General features: G+C 59.6%; 3 protein-coding genes across 12 annotated transcripts; 1 reads left to right on the forward strand and 2 right to left on the reverse strand.

Annotated features, from left to right (window-relative positions):
• Nucleotides 1–38: 38 nt before the first annotated feature.
• Nucleotides 39–7,239, reverse strand: APBA3 (amyloid beta precursor protein binding family A member 3). Of its 6 annotated transcripts, XM_089905703.1 has the most exons (12): nt 7,084–7,237; nt 6,227–6,458; nt 5,856–6,052; nt 5,728–5,767; nt 2,692–2,837; nt 2,474–2,560; nt 2,216–2,377; nt 1,680–1,859; nt 1,348–1,560; nt 575–694; nt 348–488; nt 39–261 (listed from the first exon to the last, which is right to left on the reverse strand). In XM_089905703.1, exons 2-12 carry the CDS (start codon nt 6,429–6,431, stop codon nt 190–192), a joined length of 1,563 nt encoding a protein of 520 aa, XP_089761829.1. In that variant the 5' UTR covers nt 6,432–6,458; nt 7,084–7,237; the 3' UTR covers nt 39–189. The 6 variants fall into 6 exon arrangements, with proteins under 6 accessions (XP_089761829.1, XP_089761825.1, XP_089761826.1 ...); XM_089905699.1 differs by having other exon boundaries at nt 5,856–6,458; nt 7,111–7,239; XM_089905700.1 differs by having other exon boundaries at nt 5,856–6,458; nt 7,064–7,237.
• Nucleotides 7,240–8,009: 770 nt separating this feature from the next.
• MRPL54 (mitochondrial ribosomal protein L54) lies at nt 8,010–9,950 on the forward strand. The gene is made up of 3 exons (XM_022557123.3): nt 8,010–8,188; nt 8,834–8,990; nt 9,590–9,950. Exons 1-3 carry the CDS (start codon nt 8,068–8,070, stop codon nt 9,720–9,722), a joined length of 411 nt encoding a protein of 136 aa, XP_022412831.2. The 5' UTR covers nt 8,010–8,067; the 3' UTR covers nt 9,723–9,950.
• Nucleotides 8,370–25,043, reverse strand: MBD3 (methyl-CpG binding domain protein 3). Of its 5 annotated transcripts, none has more exons than XM_022557120.2 (6): nt 24,724–25,021; nt 18,887–19,046; nt 18,195–18,332; nt 17,240–17,330; nt 16,604–16,781; nt 8,370–15,455 (listed from the first exon to the last, which is right to left on the reverse strand). In XM_022557120.2, the coding sequence occupies exons 1-6, from the start codon at nt 24,831–24,833 to the stop codon at nt 15,263–15,265; spliced, it is 870 nt and encodes a 289-aa protein (XP_022412828.1). In that variant the 5' UTR covers nt 24,834–25,021; the 3' UTR covers nt 8,370–15,262. The 5 variants fall into 5 exon arrangements, with proteins under 5 accessions (XP_022412828.1, XP_089761830.1, XP_022412829.1 ...); XM_089905704.1 differs by having other exon boundaries at nt 13,711–15,455; nt 18,195–18,293; nt 24,724–25,028; XM_022557121.2 differs by having other exon boundaries at nt 13,711–15,455; nt 24,820–25,018.

A 25,043-nucleotide genomic window follows, 5' to 3' on the forward strand; every position in this document is an offset into this window, starting at 1 on the left:
TCTTTCCTCCCTCAACCCCACAGACCCAGATCTGAGACTTTGCCCATTCAATAAGCTTTTAATTTTTTACATAAGAAAATAATATAGAACCAAGAAACTTTTGGGGCCCTGGCCAGCCGAGGAGGGTCCGCGGACGGAGTTCCAGGGCCGGCGGGCGCTAAGGCACAGTGGTGGGGGGAAGGTGGCCGGTCACAGGTACACCGGCTGCTCCTGGCCTGTGAGCAGGCGGTAGGTGGCAGCAGGCATCGTCTTGATGTGGACCTGGGGGCGGAGAGGAGGCGGCAGCTGGAGGCGGCCTCCTCCCACTCAGACCCCGCCCACCCACCCCCACACCCCGCGCAGCGCACCTCAATGTGGGCCTCCGTGAGCAGCTCAATGATGCGGGCGTGGGGCGTGGCCACCACACTCTGCCCGTTGATCTCAATGATGCGGTGCCCCACGCGGACGCCCCCGCGCTCGGCAATGCCACCCCGGAGGAGGCTGCAGATCTGCGGGGACAGGAAGGGCCACGCTGCCCAGGGGGCCACGCCTGGGGCCGCCCACCCCCCACCGGGTCCGCGGGCTGGGGACTCACTATGCCGTCCTCCACGCAGAAGCCCAGCTGCTCGCGGACGTGGGGCCGGCGGATGATGGCCGTGGTGACCGGCGGGCAGTGGACGATGCTGAGGGTCACCAGCGTCTGAGACTTCACCTCCTGTACAGGATGGGGGCTGTTGGCCTGGCTGGGCCTCCGGTGGGGCTGCCAAACTTCCTGTTGGGCTTCAGCCCCTCCTGGGCCTGTTTACCCACTCATAAAATGGAACCTATAGATTCTACAAGACCCCTTGAGAAGTGGTTAAGAATGCAGGCCAGAGCTGGGTGGCCTTGGAGTCAGAGCTGTGCCACCTCTCACCTCCCTGGGCCTCAGTTTCCTCATGGTCAAAAGCAAGGTTCTAGCAGTGCCCACAAGGCAGGGTTACAAGCACTCAGTAACACACTGCGTGAACCGCGGCAGACTTGCCCTTCTGGCCTGGCCAGGCCCCTCCCCATCTCTGGACCTCAGTCTCCCCATCTGGGCAACGAGGGTCAAGACTCAAGAATACACTTGCCGCCTCATGGCACAGAGGACAGGCCTTGTGTTCCAATCCTGCTCCCGCACCAGAGTGGTGTCCCTGGACTTACCCTCTCTGAGCCTCGGTTTCCCAGAGTGCACGGGTGCGGGTAGGACTTGAAGCTCTACTTGCCCCTTCTGGACTGAGACACAGAGACCTGGCCTCCGGCTCACTTTCCCGGCCGCGTGGGGAGGGGGGGACTGCCATCTGGGGGGCCCTCGCAGGCCCTCTGCCCCAGCCACCCCGGAGGACTCACGCGGACGGCAGCCTGGCAGGTGGCCAGGGGCAGCCCCACCAGGCTGGTCCCGTTGATGGCAGTGATGCGGTCTCCAATGCTGAGGGCCCCTGAGCGCTCGGCGGGGCCCCCGTGCAGCAGGTTGGCGATGACGGCCGTGGGCAGCAAGGAACCCCAGCCCGACTCCACCAGGGCTACGCCCAGACCCTCACCCCGGCGTTTCTCGATGCACACCTGGGGGGTCACAGGTGGCACTTGAGGGCTGCTTGGAGGAGGCAGGAGGAGGTGGGTGGGGGGCGCGGGAGGGCTTCAGGGCCACTTGGTGGGCCGGGGTGGGGGACCCACTTGCTCACCTCCCTGCAGTTCTCGCTATTGGAGAAGTGGTCGAGGTCCCCGTTGTGGAGGTGGCCGGGGCCCGTGGCACCCTGGCTCTGCTGGGAGCCCACCTGGCTGGGGTTGATCCCACTTTCCCGCAGGAACTGGCTGTAGGCCACGGCAAAGGCCTGGCCGATGGCCTGGGCGATGAGCTGGGCCTGTGGGGTGGGCGGCACCTCTCTGGGGGTCCCACCCACCTCCTTCAGGTCCCCCCCAGCCACTGACATCCCTACTACCAGCCCATCCACCCCCAAGTGGGACTGGCTTGCCAGCCGCTGGCCGAGCATCTAGGGGGAGGGGAAGGGAGACAGGCCTGGGGCAGGGAGGGTTTGGGGAGACGGCTGCCAGTCTCAGGCTCTTACAGGAAGGCCTGGAATATACGGCTCAGGGCCTTCAGGAGGGTGGGGACGGAAGGACGCTGGGGTGACAGTGCGACCAGGTGGGGCTCTGGTGGAGAGCAGGGGCCGCTGTGAGTTCGCCCTCGCCCTCAGGACACCCGGAGCCCGCTGCTCACGTCCTCTGAGTGGAAAACGTGGCAGATCATCTTGTAGAGCCGGCGGCTGTGGGGCTGGGGTGCCGGCCGCCGGGCCAGCCGCCGCCGGGCCATGAGCACCAGGACGCTGCCGATGTCAGCGATGTAGGAGATGGTCTGCAGGGCGTGGTCCATCAGGGCCTCCTGGAGGGGGTGGGGAAACCAGGCTGGGTGGGCTGCGGGGGCCTCGCTTGGCAGTGGAGGCGCCCACGCCCCAGAGGACAGGCCTGGGCCCCGTACCTGGGAGTCAGCCATCAGAACCTTGACCCTCTTGGTGGAGACGAAGAGGTCTACCTCTGTCATCGGCTGGGTCTCCCCATCGGGGGCCTGTGGGGGGCGGGGTGGGACGTGGAGGCCCCCAAAGACCCAGATTCTGACCCGCCAGGCTCAGAGGGCCTCGGGGGACCCGGCCTGCAGCCCACCTACCCGCCCACCCACCTGCTGGCCCCTGGCTTCACCTTGACGCGGTCCATGGCCTCCTGGGCCTGCGCCATGCGCGTGCTGGGGGGTGGGTTTCGCTCAGACACCAGCTGGGTGGAGCCCAGGTACTTGGCCCCGAATATGACACCATCTATGAGGTCTTCGTGGTCACAGGGGCCGGATGCTGAGGGCGACAGCAGAGGCAGGTCAGCCCCCTAGAACCTCTGCCAGGCTCGTCCACCCCTGTGGGCTCTGCCCAGAGCCCTGAATGGTCTGGAAGCACAGAGAGTTCTGCCCCGCGGCTTGGCACTTGGAGCCACACACGTCTGCCCACGGTCCCAGAGCCACCCCATCAGCCGGAGCCACAGATTAGTGGCTCGGCCCTCATGGATGTAGAGCCCTCCGTCAGTCTAGAGCTGGCTCTGCCCACAGCTCAAGGACTCCCAGGCAGAGGACGCGGTTTCAGGAGCAGGCTCTGTATCCAGAACCAGTGCCAGAAGCAGCTCTCGTGCCCACAACCAGCGCCACCCTGTGTGGCTAGAATTCCAGGAGTCAGGCTAGAACCAGACAGTCCCACTCCTATTTCTAAAACCCTTGACATTATAGAACCACAGTCAACTCTGCTGGATGGTTCTGGAAGCCCAATGAATCTAGAGCCAGTCAGCTCTGCCCACTGCTCTAGAATTCTCTATCGGCCCAGGACCACAGACAACTCTACCCCGTGGTCATAGAACTGCCCAGACAGAGTAGAAAGGGGCAACTGTCGACATACCTCAGACTCTCAAACTGTCCAGAAACCCAGGTGGTTCCTGATCTGTGATTCTAGAACTCCCTGACACGTCTCAAACCACAGAATTCTGCCTGGGATTTTAGAAACCAACACTGCTCCAGAATCACACTTTTCCACTACGTGATTCCAGAATGTCTTGATCAATATAGCATTGGGAAGCTCCTCCTGTGGCTCTAGAATCCCCTCAATAACTCACAAACGCAGATGCACTGGGCAATTCTAAGAATTATCTGAACAATCCAGAAAGAACAACTCTGCTCATGGTTCTAGAATCCCCCCAACCCAGCTCAGAACCACAAAAAGCTTTGCCCCCATGGCTCTAGAATTCCCTGAGCAACCTAGAGCCAGACAGCAGTGCCAGTGATTCTAGAATATTCTAATCAATAGCTATTGCTTTTTGGAGAACCACAGGCCACAGGGAATGAAACCACATTCCCGTGAACTTAAAGGATAGCCAGTTCTGCCTGCTGTCCTTCATGATCTAAGCATTCCAGAACAACAGAAAACTCTGCTCTGGGTTCTAGAACTGCACCATCCAATATGGTAGCCACCAGGCACATGTGGGTATTGTGCACTTGAAATGTGGCTGGTCTGGACTTAGATGTGCTGTAAGTGTAAAATGCACACCGGATTTAGAAGCTCTCATTAAAAAAAAATGTAAAATTAAAAACTGTTGATTATATGTTGAAATAACATTTTAAATGTATGGGCTTAATTTAAATGTTATTAAAGTTAATTTTAAGTGTTTGCTTTTTTAATGTGGGTAACTAAAAACTTTCAAGTGACATGTGGCTCAAATTCTATTTCTGTTGTATAGCTGTAGAACTTTCTTGAATTGGACAGTTCTGCCCAGTTCTAGTACAGCTCCTAAAGGTCTAGAACCAGAGATAAATTCTATTCACTCCATGGTTTTAGAACTCCCCAGTCTAAGTAGAACCTGACAGCTCTGTTCATCATTCCAGAACACCCTCATCAGCTGAGGTCACTTTAATCTAGAACCACAGGCAAAATGCTAGGCTCTGGAACTCTCTAGGTGAATCACAGCTCCACCCATGACTCTAGAACCTTCTTGGAACTACAAGTTCAAACCAGCTTCCTTTCCCACAACCACAGAACTTGTTCTTTGACCTAGAGCCTCAGATAGTGTGGGGGAGAATGTTCTAGAACATTCCAGGTGGCCAGAACAGGTACTTCTCATGCCTTGAGAGCAGATTGGCAAACTTTTCTGCAAAGGCCCAAACAGTAAATATTTTTTATTTTGTGGGCCAGATGGTCTCCATTGCAACTACTCAGTCTGGCCGTTGTAACATGAAAGCTGCCACAGACAACATGCTAATGAATGGGCATGAGTCTGTCCCGATAAAGCTTTATTTATAAAACTTTACTTGAAATTTGAATTGCCTATCGTTTTCACCTGTCAAGAAATGTTCTTCTTTCAAGTTTTTTCAACCATTTAAAAATGCATGGGGGCTTCCCTGGTGGCCCAGTGGTGAAGAATCTGCCTGGCAATGCAGGGGACACAGGTTCTAGCCCTGGTCTGGGAAGATCCCACATGCCATGAAGCAACTAAGCGCGTGCACCACAACTACTGAGCCTGTGCTCTAGAGCCCGCAAGCCACAACTACTGAGCCCACATGCCACAACTACTGAAGCCTGTGCGCCTAGAGCCCGTGCTCTGCAACAAGAGAAGCCACCGTAATGAGAAGCCCGCGCACCGCAATGAAGAGCAGCCCCTGCTCACTGCAACTAGAGGAAGCCCATGAGCAGCAATGAACACCCAACACAGCCAAAAATAAACTTAAAAATAATAATAAAATAAAATAAAAATAAAAATGCATGGGACTTCCCTGGCGGTCCAGTGGTTAGGACTCGCGCTTCCACTGCAGGGGTTCGATCCCTGGTTGAGGAACTAAGATCCCACATGCTGCACGGCATGGCAAAAAATAAATTAATTAATTAAAAAATAAATAAATAAAAATGCAGAAGCCGTCTTAGCTCACAAAACATACCAGAAAGTCCACGGATGGTAATTTACCAACCCTTGCTCTAGAATCAAGTCAAGTGCTACAGTTTGCCAAGTCTGTCCTAACACTCCCTATTCATTCTAGAACATTCTCAGGACTGTCTCTCTTCTTTCAGTTGTCTGGAATCTACTCGAACCCGACCTCAGAGTCTCTCTAGAAGCAACTCGTTACTGGCAAACTTTGTGCCAGGTTTTGGGAGCTTGAGTCGGGCTGTTCTGAAACCCCGAAGTCCCTGGGGCCAGGGTGGGCGGGACACTCACCCTCCTGGAGGGCAGGGTAGGAAGCCAGGGTCTCGGGGCTCTGGAAGAAGACAGAAGAAGGGTAGGCCTGAGTCCTCCTGTTTGGCTCCCAGCAGTGGAGCGGTCTGGGGGGGCGGGGCGGGCTCTACCTGGGCACTGGCAGGTGGCTCTTCAGAAGTGACCAGAGGTGCTGTCTCCAGCCAGAGCTCTGGGGAGCTGCTTGAGCTCCTGCCCTCGTCCTGCTCGACAGAGGCTCCTTCTGCCCACTCCTGGGGGGCCATATCCCCCTCTGGGTCGTCAGGGGGCTGCAACAGGCGAGGAGCAGGGTCCGGAGGTTCCTGGGGACCTGACTGGGAAGGAGGGCGTTCGTCTTGCTGCAAGAGGCTCAGCAAGTCTTCCCGGCCAGCCTCGGCGGACAAGAGCCCATGGGCATCGGTGATGTCCTGAGAAGCCAGGCCATGGCCAGTGGCAATGTGCAAGGGGCACGGGGGTCCGTCTGGGGACAGGCCCACCAGATCACCTGGCAGAGCTTCAAACTGTTGCAGCAGGTCCTGAATATTTAGCCCGTCAAGCTCCATCTGACTCAGGCTGCCGGGGCCTCCTGGTGCCGGGTCCCACGGGCAATCAGGGGTGAGGTCCTGAGAGGGTGAAAGTGTGTCCCTGGGCTCCTCCAAGTCCATGGCTGGAGGTCCTGGAGGGGGTTGGGAGGTTGTCAGGAATTCCATGCCTGGACCCTGGGCTCAAGCCAGCATCTGAAAGAGAGAATCAAAGATGAGATCTCCTGGCTTCCAATTTGGTACCAGGCTCTCACCTGGTATGTATTCATACAGAACACATAATTTAATCCCCATCATACCCCACAAGGAAGGTTCTGCTATGATCCTCATTTTACAGACGAGGAAACTGAGGTGCAGAATGAGCAGCTGCAAGGCTGTGGCTTCCCAGGCTCCAAACCCCGGGGGATTCCCCTGTACCCGTTGCTCCAGACCTCTCCCCATCCGTGGACCCTGTTCACCCCAGCCCTGGTTCTTCCAAGTCTTCCTCCCCGGAGATGTGGAGGCTGGAGACATACTCTGACTATATAGACCCGCCCGGTGTAGGTCGCCGAGACCCAGGGCTCAAGACCTCAGTCCAAGACTTGAGACCCAGAATTTCAGACTTAATACTACAGTTCCAAGATGCCAGAAAGCGGACTCTCATCTCAAAACCTCCAATGCCACCCTCAAGATCGACCCCAGACTCAGACCCCAGACTGAGGTCCACTCAGACCCAGCCTGAAGACACAACTCGAGCCTAAAGCTGAGTTAAGACCCCAGTCCTCTAGCGGACCCCAGACTCAAGACTTCAGACCCGTGACCTCAGGCGCTGGCTCCAGACCTCGCTCTGCTCCGCCGGCACACTCACTTCCCAAACCGAGGTGGCCTCAACCCGCGCGGCCCCCAGAACCCCGCTCCTGGCTTGTCCGGTCCTGCCAGTCGCCGCCGCCGCTCGCCAATTCCCGGACTGGGCGCTGGCAGATCTGTCCGCGCAGCACTCCTGGACCACTCCTGGGCATGCGCACGCCCGCGGGGCTTGCTGGGAAGTGTAGTTCTCTCAGCCAGCCTGGCCGCGCGGGGGCGTTAGATGTTGGGACCGTGAGTTCGAGTCCGGAACCTTCATTTACGCACAGTGAAAGCTCGGGCTGGCTTCTGAGCCTGTTTCCTGAACTGCAAAGTGCGGTTTAAAGCCACTGCTTGACTGCTACGGCTTTGCTCATTATTCCAAGGGATGGCAGATGGGAAGAAATAGGACTGGAAAATACTAAAGGAGCGTGAAAGGCGGACTCTTTCGACTCCAGGGACACCGGAAGCGACGCGGGGACCATACTGTAGACAGACCTCCGGTGTGGCACTCAGTAGGGCGGCCGAATGGCTCGCCTGGCTTAACTTTACCTCCCTAAACTTCCGGCTTCCTCAGTTGTAAACTGGGTATAATAATAGCACCTACCTCCTAATTAAGCGAAATCGAGCTGGTTACAGATTTAGCAATAGATTTAGAAAATAATGAGCCTAATAATGGTGTTAACTTTTATTAGTTTTAGGTTTTCAGTAATTGCTCATTGACTAGAATCAAGGATGTATAAGTTGTGATACTTAAAGTAAGTGATAAGTAACTGAAGGGCAAGAAGTCGGACATCCTTTGGAAGTCGCCTCGTGCAGTACCTGGGGATATCTACAAAAGTTTAAAGAAATCACAATTAACGTATGCTTACGGCCGGGATAATACATTTCCCATAAATCTCTAGGAGCCTACAACTCCCAAGCACCCCTCGGCCGCAGACGTCCTCCGGAAACGTGCACGTGCAGGCGGCCGGGATACGTCATGGCGGCCAGGCGCCTCTTAGGTGCTACGTGGAGCTCGGCCGGCTGGCGGGTTCGGGAGCTCCCGGACCCCGCCGCTTCTGTAAGACTCCATGTACGAGATTATGCAACCAAGAGACCGGGTGAGCTGGGTTAGGAGGGACCAAGATGAGAATGGTAGGGACATTGGGGAGTTGGTAGTGCGCAAGCGCTGGTTGGGGAGGCACGTCCTAGAGTCAGCGCGCAAGCGTAGAGGCTAAGCTGTTTGCGCAGGCGCAGTTTGAGGTACCTAGGGCGCGATTGGACTCAGTGCGCAGGCCCAAGTTTTTTTGTTGTTGTTTTTTTTTTAATGTCGGAGTGGAGGTAGGAGTAGGTCATGGACTTGAGTCCCTATGACGTTTCTGCTTCCAAATTAGTCGCCTTTGGCAGGTTATCACCAGAAATTGGGGCCCATCTAAGTATTAAAACCAAAACAAGGTTATTTAAATTTTCTCTGGATACAGCCTTGCCCGATCTCCTTTGTTGAAAGGAGGGATTTGGCAGACGTGAGGTTTTAAAGACACAGAGCAGCCAGCGGAGGCTCTTTTTTCGTGAGATAAACAGAAGGAATGAAAATGGGATTGAAGAGGAATGACTTGGTTACTCTGAATATCAGTGTCATTTAATGCACTATCCGTGTCCCAGTTAAAATCATTTTGAATGCAGCAGACAGGGTCCAGCCAGGGCAGAAAGGGACGGCTGGCCTCCCGAGGGTGGAGCTGGGCTGAAATGATTCTCCCCCACCGTAGTCATTAAGGGGGGCAAAGGCGCTGTGGTCGGTGAGGCCCTGAAGGACCCAGAGGTGTGTACAGACCCCATCCGGCTCACCACGCACGCCATGGGTGTCAACATCTACAAGGAGGGCCAGGATGTGGTCCTGAAGCCGGATTCCGAGTACCCAGAGTGGTGAGTGTGCCAGGACTGGGTAAGGAGGGCCTGGCTAACCAAATCTGAGGATCTGGGAGGGCTTCCCTGGGGAGGTGGTGTGTGAGTCGACCTGAGTGGGTGGACAGAGCTTTAGAGGTGGGCAGGAACAGCCAGTGCAAAGGCTCCAGGCAGAACTGCACCTGGTTTCTTAGTGGACCCCGGGAGGCAAGATGGAGAGTAGGGGGAGACAGGGCAGGAACTTGATGGAGCCCAGCTTTCAGGGGGCTGCAGGGGGAATTTTGCTCTTGGCCCTGAGAGCAGTGGCAGGATACAGAAGCTGTTGCCACGTGCCAATCCTTCAAGCTGGGGAAGGTTTAGAAAGGTTGAGCGAGTGGGTGGGGAGGCCTTACAGGTGGGCAGGCGGCACGGACAAAGGCCAGGAGGCAGGTTTGGCGTGCGCCCACCTCAGATCCCAGCACCCTTGGGATAGGGGCGCTCCCTTGTTCCACAACCTGGCACCCCCTTGTTCCATGTCCTCAGGGTGGGGAGGGACTGCCCTGAGGTCAGGGGGTCTGGGATGGGGGAGCCGCGGGGAAGGGGGCTGCTCTGCAACCCTGACTCTGCCCACTCCCCATCAGGCTGTTCCAGATGAACGTGGGTCCCCCCAAGAATCTGGAGGATCTGGACCCTGAGACCCGGGAGTACTGGCGGCTGCTGCGGAAACACAACATCTGGCGCCACAACCGGCTGAGCAAGAATCAGAAGTTCTAGCGGGAGAGGGACCAGAGCATCCTGACCCTCCAGTGACCTGGAGGAGATGCGGTGGGTCGGTGGGGGGGTACCTCCCCCAGCCCACCCCCTGGACTTTTTATTTTCTGGAAAAACACACTTCTCCGAGAACAGAGGAGACTACCACCCTCACTGGGGTTACTGGGTGGCCCCTGCATTGAAGCTGAATCAGGGCCCTGGGGGCCAATAAAGACTTCTTGGGGCAATTGCTGGCAGGCTCCAGATGCCTCTGGGTGTTGTCGTATGTCAGGGCCAGGAGGGACTTGGGGGAGGCAGTGGGGAGGTGGGCACTTCAGACCCAGTGGTCCCATGGCCCAGCCTCCACCCTCAATGATTGCTGGGCGTCTGCAGGTCCATCATCCCCTCCCGGCCTCACTGAGCTGCTCACCCTCATTCCTGGAATTCCTAGTGTTGCCCAAGAGGCCCCAACCTCCATCCTCGAGGGGGAGGGTTTTCTAGCCAAGCCGCTCTGGGTTGCACTGGACTCACCTGAATCAAGTCATCCGGAGCAGAAGAGAGTCTTTGTGAGCTTCAGGAACTGAAATGTCCAGGGGTACGGTCTGACTTCAGGCACGGCTGGATCCAGGTGCTTCAGTATTCAGCTATGTGGCTCTCCATCTCTGGGTCCTTTTAACTCCAGTGGGTAGTTCCCTCGGGCAGGAGTGGCTCCAGGGCTTCTAGCTGACACCCCCTATCCAGTTCAGCAAGCCCAGCCAGAAGAAAGGGACTTCTCATTCCTTTCTGCCAGGGTCACAGGGGTTATCTTCATTGGCCAGTCACTTGAGCTGAGGGACCTGGGCCTACTCATCATTCTCCTTTCCATCCACCGCCACTGGTGCCCACCAGATTGAAGGAAGCTGGAGGACACACACAGTGCCAGGACCACACTGCCTGGGGGGCTGGATCAGGGCCCTCTCGCCCTCCAGGCTCCTCCAGAGCTGGACAGGTAGGGCAGGGCAGGGTTCCTGAGGCTAATTCTGTCTGGTCCCAGGAAAATGAGGGCCCTCATCCTCTTAGGAGGACTCTGCCAGGCGGATTAGCCCACACCTGCCCTCGCTGGTGGCCTGTTCTGGGCAGGCGGATCGTCCCAACCCTCCCATGGTTCCCCATGGCTCTCGGTAAAAACAGAAGTTGTAATGGCCACGGGCCTCCTCACTGTTCATCCAACGTGCCAAGCATGGTGCTGCCCCTGGGCCCTCTGCCTGCGCCGCTCTTCCCCCAGATGTTCTCAAGGCTCCCTCTTTCACCTCCAGGCCTTTGCTCTGATGTTGCCTTCTCATTGACGCCTCCCCTGACTACCCTATTAAATTGCAACCCTGCCACACATTCCTGATCGCCCTTCCTGGTTTTATTTTTCTCCCAAGCACTTACCACCAGCAGGTGTTTCATGTTCTACTTATTTTTAAAATCATGGTTCTTGTCTCTCTCCCACTGGAGTGGCAGCTCCACTAGGGCAGAGACTTTTCTCTGCTTTGTTCAGTCGGGTCCTTATCGTAAGTTGGATGGGTGGACAGATGATTGGATGGATGGTTGGCCTGGCTGCTGCAGTGTAGACAGCACACAGGCCATCGGGTTCATGTGTGAGGTGCCACCTGAGGTTGGAGGTGAGCGGGCCAGCTGAGAGCCCCAGTGGGCAGGCGATCTGGGTGTGAGGACCTAGAAGTGAAATTCCTGGAATGTCCTGGTACCTGTGGTAACTTCCTGGACAGAGCCTGGAGCGAGTGGGGTGCTGCCCCCAACCAGAACACGGCACTCTCCTGTTCTGACCCTGGCTGCCCCATCCCATAAGGAGGTGCCCTGTCATGTGGGCACTGGGCCAGCCCCAGGCAGCAGTGACATCCCATTCCTTGCCAGCTCCCCCCTTCCTCCAACCTGGAGTGCAGCTCAGCCCCGGGAAGGGTGGCCATGATGCCTTCGTGAGCAGGACCAACACCCCCCCATCCGAACAGGTGGGGCCCCAGGACGGTCCTTGGAGGCTCCCAGGGGGCGGTGTTTTCCACCAAGGCAGGCCTCAGCTGTGGCGCATCTCAGGTGGGGTCGGCAGGGACGTGGTCAAGGACACACTCTGGGCTGCAGGTGACAAATGTCTGCTCAAACTGACTTAAGCAGAAGAGGGAATCCACTGGCTCAAAGTGCAAAGTGTGGGCGGGGATGGGGTCCTGGGGAGGCCCCCCTTGTGGCTTGGGTTCCTCTGTGCTGAGCAGCCTCACTCTTCTGAGCAGATCCGTTTGCCCAGCGGCTCGTACTCTCCCAGTTCCAAGTCCCGGGAGAAACAGAATTTCTTTTCCCAAACGGTTTCAACAAAAAGTCGTGGGCCTGACAGCACCCGTGTCCCCTGCAATGGCAGGCGGATTCTTAACCACTGCGCCACCAGGGAAGCCCTGTGTGGTCAGTTTTTGACAAGACTTACCTGATCTTACAGGTGTCGCCCACCCCGCCCCCGCCAAGGCTCAGAACCCGTGTTCTAGATGGTGTGGATGGAGATGTTACCTGTTGCTCTGTGCAGTCATGGCCCCCAGCCCCATGTGGCCAGGACAGCTGAGGAGCGCAACATGTAACTTGTTGTCACCAGTTTGAACTTCCCAGCCACATGTGGCTGGTGGGGGGTCCTAGTGGACTGTTCCAGAAATCCGAGCTGGCCCCTCTGCTCCAGCCGGTCTCGCTGCCTCTTCTCTGACCGGGAAACTCCCAACTTGTCACCAGACATCGTTGCCTCCGGTCACCTCTAGCTCCCTTGCTCTGCAAACCCGATGCATCCTGAGCTTGGCCAGTTCTAGGGCTTCTGTAGCAACTGTTCATTCCCCTTGAGGGGACAGTGGGGACAAAGCCCAAGCGGCTGGAATGAGCTGGGGATGAAAGAAGAGATGGTGGAAGCTGAGGCCATGTGGCCAGGGGCGGCCTCGACAAGACAGGAAAACTTGTCTTCAGGCTAATGTACCCCAAAGTCACCCTGGGACCTGTGGACATGTCACCTCACGGGGCAGAGGAGACTTTGCAGGTGGGGTTAAGTTGAGGCCCCTGAGACAGGGATGACCCTGGATTCCCCGAGGGGCCCACTGTCATCCCAGCGTCCCTATAAGAGGGAGGCGGGAGGGTCAGAGGCAGAGAGAGACGGGAGATGCTGTGCTGCTGGCTGTGAGGATGCAGGAGGGGCCGAGAGCCAGGGAGGCGGCGCCTCTAGAAGCTGGAAAAGGCGGGAACCGATGCTCCCCTGGAGGCTCCGGAAGGACCCGCCCTGCCCACACCTGTGAGACCCACACAGTAGGGGTGAGGAGGGGGTCCAGGCAGCTGGGGAGGGACCCTGCTCCCCCTGGGCAAGGCAGACCCTCTGCTGCCTGCAAAAAACAGTCTGGGGTGCCTGGGCAGGTGAGGGGCGAGGGTTCTCCCAGCTCCCGTGCCCTGGCTTTGGGTCGGAAGAAAAGCCAGCAATGACCACCCGACCAGGGGTGGCGGGGCAGCTGAAAAGGGGACCGGTGTGGCCGATGTCCTAGCACCGCCCTCCCCAGCCACCTGTCAGCACTGGCCCGGGCCTACAGGGTCAGCTCAGCCACACCCTCTCCCCTGCCCCTGCGCCGGGCCGCGAGGAGCCCCCGCTGAGCTCCCGGCGTGGACCCCACTGACAGGTCCTCATCTCTCCCAGGAAGGACGTGGGCACACCTGGCATCAGCCCCGCCCCCACCCGCAGAGTCGGCAGGGGCCTCCAAGGGAGCTGCGGGGACTGCGCTGAAGGCACCCAAGTGTGCCGGCTTTCAGAAAGCCTCCACACCCAGCTCTCACGCCAACACTGCCGGGGCCCGAGTGTCAGGAGGCCCCACTTGGGGCCATGGGAAGCCCACCCTGCCTGGGAGAGGCCAGGGGTCTGCCATCCCCTCCCATCCCCCAACCCAGGGCAGGATGATGAACTTCAGGACAGGCAGGCTCCCAGCGCTGCGACACAAAACCTGGGATTCTGATAAACCAAGGCCCCAGACCACGCTGGCCCGACACGCTTTATTCAACACCACCCACAGGAGCCTCCCTTGGGGCCGCAGCCTCTGTGGAGGGACCTTCCTGGGGCCCGTGATGGCCTGGCCCCCGGCAGTGTCACTGCGGCCTCCGCAGTGCAGCGGCCGCAGTCCTCAGGGCTTTGTGCTTTGACTGGACTAGGAAGGATGCAGTCAGCCCAACCTCCTGGGCCAGAGTCCTTGGAGGGAGTGGGCAGCGAGTCCCAGCCCCGAGGGGCTCCCACTGCCACTGTCACCCCGCCGGGCAGGCCACGGCAGCTCACGGTGTCTGGCCCGATGAGGCAGCGACCCAGGCTCCCCCGCGCCCCCCGCCCCCCGACAGTAACGGCCGCGCGTGTGGCAGGGCTGGGACAGGACTGACGGGCCCTGGGGCTGCACAGGCTCAGGGTTCGTGTCTCCAGGCGATGGAGGGGCTGGGGGCCACCCCAAGGGCATTCCTGGGGCTGAGGGAAGGGGGCTGGCCCGGGGTCCACTCAGGGTAGCAGAAGCTCCCCTGGCCAGGGGCACTTGCTGCAGGAGGGGACAGCATGACTCTGACCGCCTCCAAACCCCATGCTCCACGGAGGCCGCTGCCCAGGACCGGCCAGGAAACGCGCCTGGGATGGGGATGCAGAAGCCCCAGGTACTGGGAGGCCCCACACCTGACAGATCAGCGCCACTGTCCCTGTTCTATGAGGTGAGACCGAGGCCTGGAGGTCAGCCGATGGCGGCGCTGGCCTGGAGCCTGGCCCGAGTCCGGCCATGAGCAGTTAGTTCTCTGTCCGCGGCGCTGACCATCAGGCTGGGCCGGGCTGCAGACAGTGAGGTCTTCAGGCGCTGAGGCCTGAGTTCCCGTCCGTGTGCAACAGACAGAAGGTTAAGCAGCTACGTGGACATCGGCCTCACCTCTACCATGAGTTTTACTGAAGGAAAATGTCCGGGTTGTGCCATTTGCTCTTGGGAGCGCTGTGCCCGCCGGGTGGGCCCCGGGGAGCCATCCTGCATCCCCTTCTGGAAGGGCTGATGGGCGGTCCGGGATACCGTCCCTCATGTGTGCAGGTCGGGAGGGGAGACAGTTCCACAAATGTTTCTCCAGCCCCGCGGGGAGCCTCGCAGGCGGCCCCAGTGGCAGCTGTCCTGTGCGAGAGGTCCAGGGCAGCAGCCACGGGGACCAGGCTGGCCCGAGTTCAGTGTGGAGCCATGACCCCGAGGAGGGGCAGACATGGGGGGTCCATCAGGCGAGAGGCCGTGCTTCAGCCATGTCCCCGTGGCCCAGGGGAGGGGACACGCCTGGGCAGGGTGAGGGCCGAGTCTGCAGGTGGCCCCGTGCAGGAAGGCAGGCAGGTGGGGCCCGTGCAGGGACAGAAAGGGCGCCACCCGTGCCTGGCAGGCCGTCCTCCTTGAAGACAGGTGCTCTCGGGAGGCGCCCGGCCCAGCACTGCTGCCACTGGCACAAGGCAGGCCCCAGGGACCCGGACCACCCATCACCCGTGGTCACTGCCCGCGCGAGCTGGAGCTGGGACCCGGCCAGTGCCTGCTCTACACGTGCTCCATCTCCTGGTCCTGGTCGGGCCCCTCCTCCTGGTCCCCGTCGTCCTCATCCCCGTCAGCGCCCGCCCTGCCCAGCGGTGCCTCGCCGTCCCGGGCCAGCTCCTCCACGTGAGCCAGCATGTCGGCCATCAGCGCCTCCTCCAGCCGCTTGCGGACCTGCTGCACCAGTTCCTCCTGCCTCCTGCGGACACAGGAAGACCTGCTGGCCAGGGCACGTCCATCTCTGGGGAGATGGGGGTGCTGCAAGCGCCCCGTCCAGACAGACGCCCCCACCCCCGGCCCCAGCACAGCCCCCAGGCCCTCCCCAAATCAGCGCTGCTGAGAGGGCGGCTGCCGGCCCGGGCCAAGGACCCCTGTCCCCTCCCTGCCGCCTCTAAGGTGCCCCCCTCAGCACGTGGACCTGACTCTGTGCCTGTCGCTCCCCTCCACTGGCCACGAAGTCCCTCCTCCCAGCAGGACCACAGCCACTGCCACTGCTGGACCTGACACCTACGGTTCCCACCTCACTGACTTTCTATTTCTGCAAGTTGTGCTTTAAAGATCTGCTTGGACTTTTCAGACAGTCGTGTTCTTTTCCTGCCCTTTCCCTAGGGATGAGCCTTGTGCATACACGTATGTGAACGTGCACACGTGTATGTGTACGTGTACATGCATATTTGTACGTGTTTGTGCGTACGTGCAGTGCATGCATGTGTATGTACACACGTGTGTACCTCTGTGTGTGTGTGTGTACGTGTGTACACATGTGTGTGGTCTCACCGCCGTGTCCTCACCTCTCTCGGGGCACAGGGCTGCCCTCTCGCACCCACCTGGCTTTTACCTGCAGTGCCAAGACTGCCCCCCCACAGCACTCCAGGTGCAGCTGCTCTGCCTTCCAGCCCCTCCGCCTTCTCCCAACCTCAGCTGTGCACTGATGTTTCAAAGCTGAACACCACGCATGTTCTACCCTCTAAGCACCTCTAGATGTTTCCTGCCCAGGAGCCACTTCCAACCACCTTCCAGGAGGCCCTCCCAGACAGCTCTACCCGCACCTGGACACCACCCACAGGGTCCTGGCCAAGCACAGGCCCAGCATCCAGGGCCCGGGACATGCCTTGCTTCCCCTCAGCCCACCCTGCCTGGTCCTGCGTGTGCCAGCGCCCCCTGACCCAGGGCCTCACAGCCCACGTGCAGTCCCGCTCAGGGGAGCCATCGCAGGGCCAAGAGCCCTGTCCTCTCCCGCCCCCGCAGGCTGCCCCACCCACCAGGCGCCCACCTGTCTGAACCGAGCCCTCCCCCAGCCACTTCCACATCACACCTGGATACTGGCGGCGGGGGGGGGGGCGCTACCTGATGTCCTCGTCGGTCACCATGAAGGCCTTGCAGAGCGGCTGGGCTGTGTTGAGCCACACCCCGGGGTTCTTCTCCACGGCAGCTGAGAGCTGCCCGGTGATGGGCATGGTGCTGGTGTGCAGGGCGCTGGCAATGGCCGAGAGCAGCGTCTCATCCGTGCAGCCGGGACCCACGCCTGCCGGGCAAGGGAGGGTGGTCGCTGCGGGCACCAGCCTTGCCCCCTCAGCCCCGATTTCATCCTGAACCTCCCTTTACAGCAGGCCCTGCCCGGTCCTGCATGTGCCAGGGCCTCACAGCCCACGGGCAGTCCCACTCAGGGGAGCCGTCGCAGGGCCAGGAGCTCTGTACCCCAGGCGTCTCCCTGTCTGAATCGAGCCCTCCCTGGCCATTTCCATGTCACACCCGGACGCTGCAAGGGGGCGGTCACTCCACGACATACAGGGAGACAACTACCCTCTCAGGGACAGCAGGGATGCTTTTATGGCACGGCAGGGAAACCAGACCCCCGAGTGTTTTCAGGACCCCGTAACCAGACGCGGCCCCAGCGTCAGGTGCAGCCTGGCTGGCCCCAGGTTGGGGGAGCACGGGCCTCATCCCTCCTCCATCTCCCCCTTGCCCCCTGCAGGGGGTCACCTTGCAAGCCCTTGGGGAGGTCCATGGTCTTCACGAGCTCCTCCGCGATGTCAAAGGCATTCAGGCCGCTCAGCTTCTTCTCCCAGAAGAGCTGCCGCCACACAGACAGACGTCAGGCCGACGGGATGGCCAGGCCACCTGCTCCCACAGCAGGCGACCCTAGGCGGCCAGGATGGGGGTCTCAGTGTGACCTCTGACCCCCACACTTGCTGGGGCTGCTCGCGCCCCAGGGTCCTCGCAGGGCAGAGAAACCCCAAGCCCTGTTTCCAGCAGGACGAAGACCCAGGACGTCAGATGCGCCATCGGACAGTCTGTGGCTCCCCTTCACCCTGGAGTTGGGGGTTGGGAGGTCCAACCTCCACCCCGGGCCGAGCCACGGGCCCAGGGCAACAGCCCTGGCCGACCCCTGTCACAGCCCGAACAAGCACTGTCCGTGGGCACCGCCTGGTGCAGACAGGGGACCCAGGAGCCCCCGGACGGGCAACAAGCTCACACCCTCGACTGCACCTCCAGACTCTGGGGAGGGGGGCGACAGGCAGCCCCACAGGTTTCTGACCTCTTACCTAGAGGGCTCCAACCCAAATGGAACAGCACCCAGGGCGGCTGCCCATGGCGGGGCCCATGCCCTGCAGGGTCCCTGAGCGTCTTCCCCTCCGACGGCCATGGCCCCCTGCTCCGGCCTAGCACCTCCACACCCCGCTATCTACCGGGCGTTTGTAAAGATGCGTGAAAACGCGGCTAAGGCTCAGTTTTTGGAAAACAGATCACAAAACTGCATTTGTGGGATCTTTTCAATCTGTTCAAGACAGCAGCCGGCCCGAGAAGGCCCCGCATACACGTGTCGGGTGCTGGTGCCCACAGGACCGTGCCCCGGGGTGACGGCTCCTGACCGCGGCGCTGGGGCCCCGGGCCCGCGGACTCAGCTCTAAAGAGTGGACCAAGTGCTGGAGCTCACCTGCCGGGGCTGCTCCACGGCCTTCTGGGGGTCGCTCTTCACCTTGTTGCTGGGGTGGTTGGTGATCTTGGTCACTGGCTGCTTGAAGATGGACGCCGTCTGCCTGACCGGGAGGGCCGTGTTCAGGTCGGGCTTGCCCTGCAGGGTCAGGCAGGGTCCTCAGCGGGCTTTCCCCGTCAGCGAGAAAGCCGTGCCCCGCAAGGGGCTTCGGGGAACAGGCCCCAGTCACCAACACACCCCGTGGCACCCACGGATCCAGATGCAACGCCAAGCCCAGGCCCAGCCGCTTCGCTGCCCTTGGTGCGGCCGCAGCGGGGGTTCCGTACACACACCTGCTCTCTCTCATCCCCCCACCCCGCCCTTCTCACCTCCCGCGCCTCGTTCTCCGCAGAGAACGGGCCTGGGGGCGCCCTGGCCACCTCTGTTCTGCAGTCGGGGCAGGGAACAAAGTCCCCCGAACATGCGTCCATCAAAGACCCGCAGACACACTGGTCACCAGGCGCCCAAGTGTGGACCAGAGTTGAGCCGCCTCCCAGGCCCCGTGCCCGAGCCTCTCCTGGGGACAGATGATGGGCGGTTTCCTGTCTTCTTTCTGCTTTTCCACAGCTGCTGAGCTCCCCCCAGTGAGTAGCTAGGCCTCTAACTCCAGGACGGTGGGTGAGCCTACCCAGCAGCGGTCGGCGTGGGCTCACCTTGACCTGGCTCGGGGAGTCATAGCGCACCCGCTGCCGGCTCTTGTTCATCTTGCCCATCAGCATCTTGCCCGTGCGGAAGTCGAAGGTGCTCAGGTCCATGGAGCCGCCCAGGTAGCGCGCCAGCTGGGGCTTGCTCCGGAACTTCTTCCCGCTCGGGCTGCAGACACAGCGCGGTCAGCGGAGGGGGGAGCCGGGAGGGGGGCGCCAGGCCAAGCCGGTCCACCCTCTCCCCAGCGCAGCAGATGCCGAGGCCGAGAGCAGGGATGGGCGCCCCGACCTTCGGAAGTATGGGACCCAGCCCTGGGAGCCTGGCTGGAGTTTCTGGAACATTCCAGAAGCAGAATCTGGCCATGTTCTCGAGAAAAGACCGAAGGATAGTAGGTCCATTACAGCATTATGGATCTGTCCTGTGGGGGCTGGGCTGTAAAACCTCAGTTTTGGGGCTCTTTGGGCACCAAAGAGCTGCCCAGGCGGGACCTGCTGGGAAAGCCTGAAACCTAGTTGTGAAGCTCTGCCATCCTGCTCACCCCACGGACCAGCGCAGGGGACTCGCCTTTCTAGGAAAAGCTAACGCCAACCTCTAGCTGCAGTGCAGACTCAGAGCTCATGCTACAGGTGACCAGAACGGGACCCAGTGAGCATTAATAATGACACGTCCCTGGGCACGGGGACTCCTGCAGCCACTTTGGGAAACAGTCTGGTAGCTCCTGTAATGGTTAAACAGCAATTCCACCCCTAAGTATCCAAGAGAAATCAAAACACATGTCGACATAATAACTTACACCTAATTACTCACAGCAGCATGACTCACTGGGCAGAGTGAAAACAGCCCAGATGTCCCTCCACACACGGGAGCATCACTCAGCCACGAAAAGGAGAGAAGCCCTGACACTCGCTACAACGTGGACAGACCTTGAGAACATGATGCTCAGTGAGAGAAGCCAGACACAGAAGGACACACAGTGTGTGATTCCACTGATGGGAAACGTCCAGAACAGGCAAATCGAGAGACAGAGAGTGGGTTCCTGGCTGTCAGGGACTGGGGCTTCTCTTTGGGGTTATGGAATGTTCTGGAATTAGTGGTGATGGTTGCACAGCCCTGAATGTACTAGAAACCAGCAAGCGGCACACATGATCCTCCAGCAGGCCTGGCACCCAACTAGGACGTCCCTGTCACTCTCCATCTGAGGCTAACGAAGGCCTGCACTTTGCTGGTCTCCCCTGAGAGCCTCTAGGCTGAGCCTGAATTCAAGCCAGCACACGCCCGCCCCCTCCAGGTGTCCCTGGGCACTGCGGACAAGTGGCAAAAGTGGGAAGAATGGAACCCCTTCCAGCCCCACCAGGGCCTCACCTGGGTCAGGGCCAGCCCCACCACCTTGGGTTCTGAGACCCCCGTGGACTCTTCTGGAAGATCCATTTTTCCGTTATGCTCTGTGCTGGCTGACGTGAACAGGGTCCACGTGCCTGGAGCAGCGGAAAGGACCCTGAGTCCCGACTCTGGCTCCAACTATAGCCACAAAGAGGGCCAGTACCCTGACAAGCACTCGCCAGCACTTCTTGGCCTCCAGTCACCCCACCTGCTGCTGTTCTGCTTTAAAAAATGCATGAGGACAGGGAAACAGAAACGCAGGACTGTAGACTAGGGGCTGGGGAGCAGGGCTAAGGGCAGAGATAGTTAAAGGTCTAGGGCTCTTCTGGGGGGAGGAAAAGGCTCTAACTTTGACCGTGGTGGTGGGTGCAGCTACCTGTGAATTGTACGCTTTACACGGGTGAACAGTATGGCATGTGACTCCTACCTCAATGAAGCGGTCACAAAAGTGAACGCAAGACAGAGAGTGGATGGGGGCTACGAGGAGCTGGGGAGCTAATGGACACAGGGCTCATTTTGGGGTGATGAGAACGTTCCGGAACTAGAGAGTGGTGATGGGTGCATGAAAACTGCTGAATTGACACTTTTAAAGACTGAATCGTATGGAATGTGAACTATATCTCAATTTTAAAAACAGGTTTTGCAGATCTGTATTGGGACAGAAAAATGTCTGAGCTGTTTTATCCAATGAAAGAAAAAAACTTCTGTAGTAAAAGCACAGGTGTAGAACAAAAATGAGCACTGCGGTCTTTCTAGGGAAACAGGCCTACCCGGTGGAGTAGACAGGTAGCCAGAAGCCTGGCGGCCCTCAGCTGAGTCGGTATGACCCTGAAGCATTGGGGCCGTCATGGGGATGGAGCCAGCACCAAGCGCGGAGCCCAGGGCCCGGGTCGGATGCAGGGCTGTACGAGGCGTGATGAGTGAGTGTTGACCCCAGGCCTATAAGGAGATTTGTAACCCGAGATGCCCAGTGAGGCCCAAACAGCAAGATGAAGCTGGTTCTGGCCAAGCTGAGCCCGCTGCCCAAGGAAGGGGGGTCAACCTGCCGAGTACTTCCTGCTTTCCTGAGTATTTGCACCTTTAAAATGACCTCTGGGGTCTTCCCTGGTGGCGCAGTGATTAAGAATCTGCCTGCCAATGCAGGGGACACGGGCTTGAGCCCTGGTCCGGGAAGATCCCATATGCCGCGGAGCAACTAAGCCCATGCGCCACAACTACAGAGCCTGCGCTGTAGAGCCCACGAGCCACAACTACTGGGCCCGCGTGCCACAACTACTGAAGCCCACACACCTAGAGCCCATGCTCCACAACGAGAAGCCAATGCAATGAGAAGCCCACACACAGCAACGAAGAGTAGCCCCACTCGACGCAACTAAAGAAACCCCGCGTGCAGCAACGAAGACCCAATGCAGCCAAAAATAAATAAATAAAATAAATAAATTTATTTATTTAAAAAAAAAAAAAAAAAGAGCTCTGGGACTTCCCTGGTGGTCCAGTGGTTTAAGCCTCCACGCTCCCAAGGTAGGAGGCGTGAGTTCTACCCCTTGTCAGAGAACTAGGATCCTGCATGCTGCAATGGTGCAGGCAAAAAAAAAAAAAAAAAAAAAAAAAAAAGCTCTGGAAAGTCCTCTCTATACCACACACCCCAAAGAATGACGCTAACTTCCAAGTCCTCAACTTCTTGCCTGGATTGTAAATGTCAGGCAGGGAGATGATTTTTCCAAAGAAAATTCTCGGCTGTAACCAGATGCTCCACCCCCATCTCCCAGTCCTGAGGGCCAGGTCACCAGGCTGGAGGGGTGTGTGGGTGAGTCCTACAGAACGGTCTGTGAGGTCGCTCCACCTCTCCTGCAAAGAACACACTGGCTCTCTCCCACTCTCTGGACTAGCAAACCAAGGTTCCACATCCCTAGGGGCAGGGCTAAGATCCAAGGACAGGTCTGTCCGACTCAACAGCACCAGAGATCTGCTTTCCCTCTGCATTAAGGAACCAGGAAGGGACTTCCCTGGTGGTCCAGCGGTTAAGACCCCGCGCTCCGGGCTTCCCTGGTGGCGCAGTGGTTGAGAGTCCGCCTGACGATGCAGCGGACGCGGGTTCGTGCCCCGGTCCGGGAAGATCCCACATGCCGCGGAGCGGCTAGCCCCGTGAGCCATGGCCGCTGAGGCTGTGAGTCCGGAGCCTGTGCTCCGCAACGGGAGAGGCCACAACAGTGAGAGGCCCGCATAGCGGGTGGGGGGGGTGGAAACTCCCAATGCAGGGGGTCCAAGTTCAATCCCTGCTCAGGGAACTAGATACTTATCCCTCAACTAAAAGATCCCACATGCCACAACTACAGATACCGCAAGCAGCAACGAAGATTCCACGTGCTGCAACTAAGACCTGGCGCAGCCAAATAAATAAATATTTAAAAAAAAAAAAAAAGAGAGAGAACCAGGGAAATCCATCTGTGCTCCCTGCCTAGACACCTGGCTCAGCATCCGGTGGTGAGAAGGCCAAGGGCCCACATTCCAGAAAAGATATCACATCCCCCCCAGACCTCCGACCTGCTGGGACAGGGTAGGTCATCCACACCAGAGACCTGGGAGTGGCACTGTACCCCGCACCCCGCATCCTGTCTCAGGCCCTCACCTCTCATTGGAGCCGTGGGAAAACTGAAATTCCATCTGTCCAGCTCCAGTTTGGAGCCGTTCCCTACCACCAGACCCCTATGCTCGGGGGCGGGGCCTTGGAGCGGGGTCCCACTTGATGGAAGCCCGGAGAGGTTCCCAGGCAGGTGGGGACAAGAGGTGAGGCGATGACAGGCTGCGGCCCTCTAGCCACGCTGGCCCCGGTTCAGCTCCTGAGCCTCCTCACAGGCTGCTGGCGCTGCCTGGACCCTCCTCCTGGCCCCACTGCCAGGGCTCACCTCTGTGCTGCCTCCCCAGCCCTCACCGACCCGCCCCCAGCTGGACCAGGCACTCCCATCATCTGCCCCTCACAGACCCCCACATCTCTCTGCATATGTCATCACCTGTTAACTATGAAAGCAACGGGGTTGGGGCACCAGCTGTCACCCACGAGGGGAGGGCCCAGGTCTCACTCCCAGCTGCATGGCCAGGACACCCAGCATGTGCTGCAGAGGCATCTGTTAAATTAACAAAGGACTAGAGGAACAGAGACCTGCCTCAGTCTTCAGACCTAAAAGGAAGAAGTGAGAACGCAAGTGCGCTCAGAATTAAATGAGGGGAGGTGGTGAGAGGCCTCTTCACGCACCCAGAAGGAAGCTTCTCTAAACAGCCAGCGAGGGAGTGACGTCACAGACAGCCGCAGTGAGGGGGAATACACACGTTTCCCTAAAAGATGATCGTAACCCCACTATTTCATGCTTGACATTACGAGAGGGGCAGCCAATTACAGTACACACTGGAGGGCCACCAGCACTCTTTGGACACTAGAACCTGAGCTTGTCCTGGATGAGCTGCCATCCTTACCCTGCTCACTTCCTTCACTCCTCCCAAAACGAGGACAGCAAAGGCCCAGGACCTGCTGCACACCCCCCAACACCTGGCAGACATTCAACACGTGGCAGGTGTCCCGCCTGCTTTTCTTTTGTCAGGGTCCTAAAGCAAAGGGGAGGGAGCCATCAAGCCTGGCTCAGAAACAAAAGCATCTTCCACCAATCAGGAGGAAAAAAAAAAAAAAAAAAAAGGAAGGAAAAGGCAAACAGCAGGTGGTTGACGGTCTGGGGCTGGGCTTCCAGCCGCCTACTGATTCTGTTTCACTAGGGGCGGGGGGGTCCCTGCCACCTCTCTCAGGCCAAGGGCAGCCCTCCCTCCAGTTTGGGTGAGGGAAGCTCACAAAGGCCGCGTTCCCGGTCTGGCGACTGGAGAGGCCACTACCCACGGTGCCCAAGGATGGGGAAGGGGCGGCTCTTAAAAGACACGCAGCTCCAGGACCAGGCCACCCTGTGAAGGGCCCAGAAACCTGCATCCCTAGGCAGCCCTCCCTGGTCCCCCAAAGCGAACCCTGCTCCCTGAAACCCGGGATCCCCACCCGACCCAGGCTGCGCGCGGCCCCAGGAGCGCCCCACGAGGACCAAAGGGACAGCCCAGCCCCCACCCCCGCCTCCCAGCGGCGTCTGGCCCGTGCCGGGGTGCCCCTTGCCCAGCCGGCCGCTTCGCCGCGGCCGCCGAACAAAGGCCGCCGCCAACCCGGGGCCGGTCCCAGGACCATGCGGCTGCGGGGGGGGAGCGCAAGCACACTGTGCGAAGGCTTCGCCGGGCACGCACGCGCACTGGGCTCGGGCCCGCCGGGGACGCACGCGCATTGGGCCAAGCGCCCGCCGCGCGCCGGCACGCACGCACGCATGCACGCACAACGCACGCGCGGGGCCCAGGCCGCGGCCCGGGTCGGGGCGCCCAGGCCGCCGCAGAGGCCGCTGGGAGGCGCCCGTTGGGGCCCTGCCCGGCCGGCACGTTCATTCACCTATAGTAAAAGACATCCCTGTGGCCGGCCGACAGCCCCGACCTTCTGGGCACTTCTTCCCTCTCCCAGCCCTGCGGGAGCGCCGGGCACTCCCACCTCTTCCGCTCCATCGCGCCAGGCTCCTCGGCCCGCCGCCGCCGCTGCCGCCCGGACCCCCGCTCGCCGCCGCCGCCTCAGCTGCCTCCGCCGCTGCCGCCGCCACTTGCCGCGGCTGTTCCGGCCCTTGGGCCTCCGCCCTCCGCCCCAAGCCGGGCGCGCGCCGGCTTTGCCGCCCTTTCGGCCCCCTCCCCGCGCTCGCCAGCCCCCGCTCGGGGGGCCCG

Source organism: Delphinapterus leucas, unplaced genomic scaffold, assembly GCF_059928025.1.
Source record: "Delphinapterus leucas isolate spDelLeu-1000000601 "Yukka" unplaced genomic scaffold, BTC_Dleu_Yukka2 spDelLeu_asBTCV2_sq25, whole genome shotgun sequence".
Taxonomy (NCBI): domain Eukaryota; kingdom Metazoa; phylum Chordata; class Mammalia; order Artiodactyla; family Monodontidae; genus Delphinapterus; species Delphinapterus leucas.

Coding starts and splice junctions, on each gene's coding strand:
- APBA3 (XM_089905699.1), bottom strand. CDS start 6,431: ATGGAATTCCTGACAACCTCCCAACCCCCTCCAGGACCTCCAGCCATG. Junction 2,378..2,473: donor TTCTGATGGCTGACTCCCAG/GTACGGGGCCCA, acceptor CACCCCCTCCAG/GAGGCCCTGATGGACCACGC. Junction 1,561..1,679: donor ATAGCGAGAACTGCAGGGAG/GTGAGCAAGTGG, acceptor GTGACCCCCCAG/GTGTGCATCGAGAAACGCCG.
- MRPL54 (XM_022557123.3), top strand. CDS start 8,068: ATGGCGGCCAGGCGCCTCTTAGGTGCTACGTGGAGCTCGGCCGGCTGG. Junction 8,189..8,833: donor TTATGCAACCAAGAGACCGG/GTGAGCTGGGTT, acceptor CCCCCACCGTAG/TCATTAAGGGGGGCAAAGGC. Junction 8,991..9,589: donor GATTCCGAGTACCCAGAGTG/GTGAGTGTGCCA, acceptor ACTCCCCATCAG/GCTGTTCCAGATGAACGTGG.
- MBD3 (XM_022557120.2), bottom strand. CDS start 24,833: ATGGAGCGGAAGAGGTGGGAGTGCCCGGCGCTCCCGCAGGGCTGGGAG. Junction 16,782..17,239: donor CCTCCCCAAGGGCTTGCAAG/GTGACCCCCTGC, acceptor CTTGCCCGGCAG/GCGTGGGTCCCGGCTGCACG. Junction 15,456..16,603: donor GTGACCGACGAGGACATCAG/GTAGCGCCCCCC, acceptor CTGTGTCCGCAG/GAGGCAGGAGGAACTGGTGC.